Source organism: Colobus angolensis, unplaced genomic scaffold (assembly GCF_000951035.1).
Source record: "Colobus angolensis palliatus isolate OR3802 unplaced genomic scaffold, Cang.pa_1.0 Scaffold116, whole genome shotgun sequence".
NCBI classification, from domain to species: domain Eukaryota; kingdom Metazoa; phylum Chordata; class Mammalia; order Primates; family Cercopithecidae; genus Colobus; species Colobus angolensis.
This window is the reverse complement of record NW_012112697.1, coordinates 5,669,493-5,675,285: the sequence shown is the minus strand read 5'-3', so window position 1 is coordinate 5,675,285 and position 5,793 is coordinate 5,669,493. Positions and strand designations below refer to the sequence as shown.

The 5,793-nt window shown below is 56.0% G+C and overlaps 2 protein-coding genes across 4 annotated transcripts in view; one reads left to right on the top strand and one right to left on the bottom strand.

Annotated features, from left to right (window-relative positions):
- Positions 1-3,066, top strand: part of FUK (fucokinase) — a 29,956-nt gene extending 26,890 nt beyond the window's left edge. For both annotated transcript variants that reach the window (XM_011962164.1, XM_011962172.1), the window contains 4 exons: positions 1,045-1,232; positions 1,324-1,423; positions 1,970-2,193; positions 2,369-3,066. In XM_011962164.1, coding sequence (XP_011817554.1) covers positions 1,045-1,232; positions 1,324-1,423; positions 1,970-2,193; positions 2,369-2,470 — 614 coding nt within the window. In that variant the 3' untranslated portion in view covers positions 2,471-3,066. The remainder of the gene's footprint in view (positions 1-1,044; positions 1,233-1,323; positions 1,424-1,969; positions 2,194-2,368) is intronic.
- A 297-nt stretch (positions 3,067-3,363) lies between these two features.
- Positions 3,364-5,793, bottom strand: part of LOC105526210 (conserved oligomeric Golgi complex subunit 4) — a 28,450-nt gene continuing 26,020 nt past the window's right edge. For both annotated transcript variants that reach the window (XM_011962148.1, XM_011962156.1), the window contains 5 exons: positions 5,528-5,620; positions 4,889-4,972; positions 4,562-4,663; positions 4,156-4,284; positions 3,364-3,939 (listed from right to left, as the gene is read on the bottom strand). In XM_011962148.1, coding sequence (XP_011817538.1) covers positions 3,805-3,939; positions 4,156-4,284; positions 4,562-4,663; positions 4,889-4,972; positions 5,528-5,620 — 543 coding nt within the window. In that variant the 3' untranslated portion in view covers positions 3,364-3,804. The remainder of the gene's footprint in view (positions 3,940-4,155; positions 4,285-4,561; positions 4,664-4,888; positions 4,973-5,527; positions 5,621-5,793) is intronic.

Genomic DNA, 5,793 nt, shown 5'->3' with positions numbered 1-5,793 from the left:
CCAGATTGGAGTACAGTGGCACAATCTTGGCTCACTGCAACCTCTACCTCCCAGGTTCAAGTGATTCTCCTGCCTCAGCCTCCCGAGTAGCTGGTATTACAGGTGCCAGCCACCATGCCCAGCTAATTTTTTGTATTTTTAGTAGAGATGGGGTTTCACTGTGTTGGCCAGTCTGGTCTTGAACTCCCGACCTCATGATTCGCCTGCCTTGGCCTCCCAAAGTGCTGGGATTACAAGCGTGAGCCATCATGCCCGGACTAGTTTTGTTATTTTTATGCAACTACAAGGAAAATGATACATACCTTTCATTACTGAAGCTGGAAAGATGTATAAGTTAGATAAGATAAAAATAGATCCTGATGAGCTTCCTTCCAACATAAACCACCTGTCAGAAGACTGTCAGGGAGACTCAGGCTATAGGGAAGGTATCTGTCAGCCTCTCCTCTGACTAAAACTCCCCTAGGAGGGGCAGAGGTTAGTGTAAAATATGTATTTTTTGAGCCAGAGTCTCACATTGTTACCGAGGCTGGAGTGCAGCGGTGAGATCTCAGCTCACTGCAACCTCTGCCTCAGCCTCCCCAGAAGCTGGGATTACAGGGCACGTACCATAATGCCTGGCTAATTTTTGTATTTTTGGTAGAGATGGGATTTCACTATATTGGCCAGGCTGGTCTCAAACTCCTGACCTCAAGTGATCTGCCCGCCTTAGCCTCCCAAAGTGCTGTGATTACAGGTGTGCGTCACCATGCCCGGCCATAGTGTAAAATCTTTATCCTTCAATGTGGTTTATCCCAATTCCAATTATACATTAGGTCTAAAACAAAACTCAGGCCTCGGGAATTCCAAGCTTTGCCCTGGAGTGAAGCCCATTCCCTTGCTGGGATTGTCCTGGGGACAGAAGCTGCATAGCTCACTGTCCTGTGGAGTTGAGGGAAGCTATCTTTCCACACTGGTGCCAGCAAGGGGTGCAGGGCCGGGAGCCTAGACTGGGAGAATGAAGCCGGGCCAGACAGACTCCAACAGTGACGGGCCCTGGGCTCACAGGAGGTGGCTGGCAGGACCAAGTGGGTGGCCTAATGCCTGGCATCAAGGTGGGGCGCTCTCGGGCTCAGCTGCCGCTGAAGGTGGAGGTAGAAGAGGTCACAGTGCCTGAGGGCTTTGTCCAGAAGCTCAATGACCACCTGCTCTTGGTGTACACTGGCAAGACCCGCCTGGCTCGGAATCTGCTGCAGGTGAGCTCCGGCCCCAGCATGAGGGAGGCAGGCAGGGGACCTGCTGGCTGGGCCTGGGTCCTCACCACCCCTTCTCCTGCCCCGTCCACAGGATGTGCTGAGGAGCTGGTATGCCCGACTGCCTGCTGTGGTGCAGAATGCCCACAGCCTGGTGCAGCAAACTGAGGAGTGCGCTGAAGCCTTCCGCCAAGGTGAGGGGCTTCCTCCGGGGCGGGGGGGTCGGGGCACCGGGAGCGAGTATCCTGCCACTTGTGGGTTTGAAGCCAGGGTCATCTGCAGGCTTGGCACAAGCTCCAGATATTAGGCCTCTGGGAACAGAAGCCTATTGTCTGTCCTCTCCAAGGTCTCACATTTAGGGGAAAGTCACATCTGAGGACAAAATTTTCATCATGGGAAAGGCCCTCCAGCCCCACCCAACAGGAAGCAGAAAGGGGAAGGGACTCACCCCATGGCTGAGTTCCAGGGAAGTCTGAGCTGGGCAGGGCCCCCAGTGTGTGGCTTCACAGCTCCCTAGATGCCGACTATGCTGGCTGTGGTGTTGGTTGCTTCCTGCACATTGGTCCTCAGGCAGTCCTGGGAAGTGGGCTTGTTACTTCCAGCTCCAGCCAGCACTGGAATCCGGCTTCTTTACCATGACACTGGCTCAGCAGCACGTCCTGGCACTTCATGCAATCTCCAGATGGGTGCTGAGTGAGTATCTTGGCCCAGGCACATCACTCCCCTCTGCCCCACCTCAGGAAGCCTGCCTCTGCTGGGCCAGTGCCTGACCTCATACTGGGAGCAGAAGAAGCTCATGGCTCCAGGCTGTGAGCCTCTGGCTGTGCGGCGTATGATGGATGTCCTGGCCCCCCACGTGCATGGCCAGAGCCTGGCTGGGGCAGGCGGAGGAGGCTTTCTCTATCTGTTGACCAAGGAGCCACAGCAAAAGGAGGCCTTGGAGGCGGTGCTGGCCAAGACCGAGGTACTGATGGGGCTGGGGTTGGTCAAGAGACCTCTTGGGGCAAGAAACCTCACTGTGGCCCACCAGTTAACCAGGGGCTATATCTGCAAGTCCCCCTGGTCCTGCAGGCTCAGTCCAGCCTCCAGAAGGCCTGAGATTTGTCCAAAGCCTTCTAAATACTTCCTGTCCTGTCCAGGGCCTTGGGAATTACAGCATCCACCTGGTTGAAGTGGACACTCAGGGCCTGAGCCTGAAGCTGCTGGGGACCGAGGCCTCAACCTGTTGCCCTTTCCCATGAAGCTGGCTTCTCTCTGCAACAGGAGAAAACCTGGAGCTACAGTGTCCCCCACCTTCCTTGCCCCATGGGAACCTCCACCTCCTACTCCCCACCCACCTCTGCGAGTCTGCTCCCAAAGGAAGCTGACCAGAGCAAGACCTGGGCAAGCAGAGAGTGCCTAGGACAGGACTGACCTGGCGGACAGTGGCCTAGGTATAGCCTCTGTTCCTCCTGGACATAAGAAGGTCCCATAAGAAGTATCCCATGTGGCCTTTACAAATCCTATGGCTGGCCTTCTCATTCCACGAGGGCCCTGGAAAGGGTTGACAGCCAGCCTTGGCATATGGCTGGGAGTCCCTTGGCAAGGCCAACCCTGAAGAGGCCCTTCGAGGCATTCCCTATGGCCTTCCTTAGAGTTGTAGACTTCATGCTTCACCCTCATGGGAGCGTGGGAGTGAGGGTGGCGGTCCCTTGCCAAGTTGGTGGCAGTGACCCAGCGATTCACTGCCATCCCAGGCCTTAACCAGCAAAGCTACGGACCGTGCCAAGTGACCTGGTGCCTGTGGGAAGTGGGTTCTCAGGACTGGCATTCTTGGAATAAATTCACTCTGTCCTTACAGGTGGTTCTCATAAAGTCACTTTTGCTCCTCCTGGGAGCAGTTCCCACTTCCCCTACACCATGGGGAACTGGCCCTGGGGTGATCCAGCTTGTGGTGCTGAGGGCCCAATAGGGGCATGAGGGTCTGGGACTGGATGGGGGCTCCTGCCATCATGTGGGTCCCGGACACAGCTGTGTGCTGCACTGCGTGTGGGAGGAAGCTGAGGTCTTGGGTTTTGCCTTCCTATTTCAGTGCAACTGGTAGACCTGCCCTGCCCCATAGCATCTGGCCCTCCCTGGAAACAGCACACGGGCATCTCTCCAAGGGGTAGCTTTATTCAGGGATCATAAACATCACAGCCTTTCCTCGAAGTCAAGCCTAACTGCTAGGTCCCCAGATGTACCCAAGTTATCTAGGGCCGGCAGGGGTAGCTTGTTTGCTGTAGTGTTTGAGGGCAAGAGACTGACCATCCACGCAGAAAGCTGGCCTGGGCTGCCCGCTGCCTGCTGTGGCTGTCCCAACGCATTAGGAGCCCGCTTCTCTTGGTGGGGAGACGCTGCCCCCAGAGCATCACCTGGCCAGGCCTGAGGGCAGAGCATGGAGTGGGTCCAGACCTTGTTTCTCTGCTGCCAGCGGTAGAAGGTTCTGGGCTGTCAGATCTCCCCCAAGTCAGACAGTCTCGCTCAGCTCCTTGGCTGGGGCCCCTTAGGGAACAGGCCTGGAAGTGTGATGAGCCAGGTGTGTTCATCCAGGCAGCTACAGACGCAGCCTCTTGATATCTTCACTGCGGAAGTCTATGCGCAGGGCCAGCACCTGGCGCACTTCAGCAGGGGTGAGGCGCCACGTCAGTGGGCCTGAGTTGGGTCCCCAGTAATCCAGGATCTCGGTCACCTGTGGGGAAAGACATAGAGACCAGTCAGCAAGGTGGGGCTATTCTGAAAGAGGGCTCTGGCCTCTACCAGGGGCAGAGCAGGGGCACCTGGGAAGGGGAAGGTGTCCTGTAGGGCTGGCTGCTGGCAGAGACATAGTTTAGAGGGAAGTGGCGGGGATCCATCTTTGCCTCTTTCAGTCACCCCTCCATGGCTGGGCCAAGGGCAAGCCACCTACCCGCTCCAGATTGAGGACGGTGGCCATCTGGGAGAGCCGGGCAAACTTGTCTCGGATGGTCCAGGTGGTCACCGTGGTAAGGTAGGCAATGAGTGACCTCAGCTCCTTGTCAAACTGCAGACCGCCCAGCTGCAGAAGAACCCAAGCCCAGTAACTACTTAGGCCTGGCCAAGCAGACCTGGCCTCCAACTGCCCCCAGAGCTGGGTGGCAAGGCTGGCCAGGCCTCAGGTGGTGCCCTGTGGCTCCAGTTTGCTCTACAGCTTCAGAAGTCAGGGCAGAACTGGACCCAGACATGCAGGGCCTGTGGGCAGCAGACAGAGGGGATGCAAGTCCTGGGGTGGTGGCATGACTTGTCTTCCTCAGAGGAGAAACGTGAGCTGCAGACCCATGACCCCTTTACCTTACCCGGTTAAAGGTGGATTTCAGCACCACTTTCTCCAACTCGACAGCAACAAGGCTGGTCATGAGGCCGGTTAGGCTGTCATAGATGACCGGGGACAGGCTGGCCTGCACACACAGGGTTGACATCAGAGCCCCACCTAACTCCTCTGCCTCTACGCTGGAGTCTTAGGTGGTAAGGATAGTTAGGTGAGGCCACGGGGGAGTGTTTCTACAGGTTAGGGTTGGAAGGGCTTCCAGGGTTTCCAGAAGGAATGTGATGAGACCCTGCAGGCTGCTGGTTTGGGCAGAGGTGGGTAATTCCCTAAGTGGATCCCTAGGGCCCCTACTCACCTTGAACTCTGCCATTTGCTGCTCCAGGTTAAGGATGAACTGTTGTACCCAAGGGTCATTGGCTTCATAGTCATTGAATTCTTCCTGTGTCAGGAAGCAGGACTGGTGGTCACCATGGGCCTCTTTCTAAGAAGTACCATTCACTGCCACCCACCTCTATCCCTCTAAGAAAATAATGTAAAACGTTCTTCCTTTCCTGTGCCTTGACTCATCTGGTTTAAAACCAGCTCAGACACCCAGGCTGGCAGAAACTGACCAGCAAATAGCCCAGGGCTGTAGCAGAGGCCCACATATGGTAAAGTTCCTGGCATTTTATTCCTTCTTGGATCTCATGTTCTACAGGAATGAAATAACTAGGCCAGGAGGAAAAAAACGCTTCTAAGTCTATCACAGGTGGGGCAAAAAGAGCTCCAATACAAGGGAATAAGTTAGGTCAGGGCAAACTCCATGTCTTTCTGAGCCCTTCTGACTAGGGACAAACTGTTTCCTGGAAGGAACCTAGTCTCCAAGGGTGAGGGTGGGGGAAGTGGGCCTGGGAAGCATGGAAGGTCTAGTCTGTTCAGATGGCTCCGCTCCCTCCAGCTGGGGCTAGGGGTGTGGGGTCATCGGGGCTTGATGGCTGCCTGTGGCCAGGCTAACCTCCTCGATGTTGTGGGAGACGGAGAAAAAGCTGTTGATCCAAGGCTGCACCTGTGGCTTGATGGCTGTGCTGTTGAGCTCCGTCAGCCCTTCCTGCACAAGACAAGGTGGAGACATGTAACACAGAAGGCACACCTCATCCCTTCCCTCTCTCTTCTCCCCATCCCTCCCTTCTCTTTCCCTCCCCATCCCTTCCGTCTCTCCTCTCCCCGTCCCTTCCCTCTCCTCTCCTCTCCCCGTCCCTTCCCTCTCCTCTCCTCTCCCCG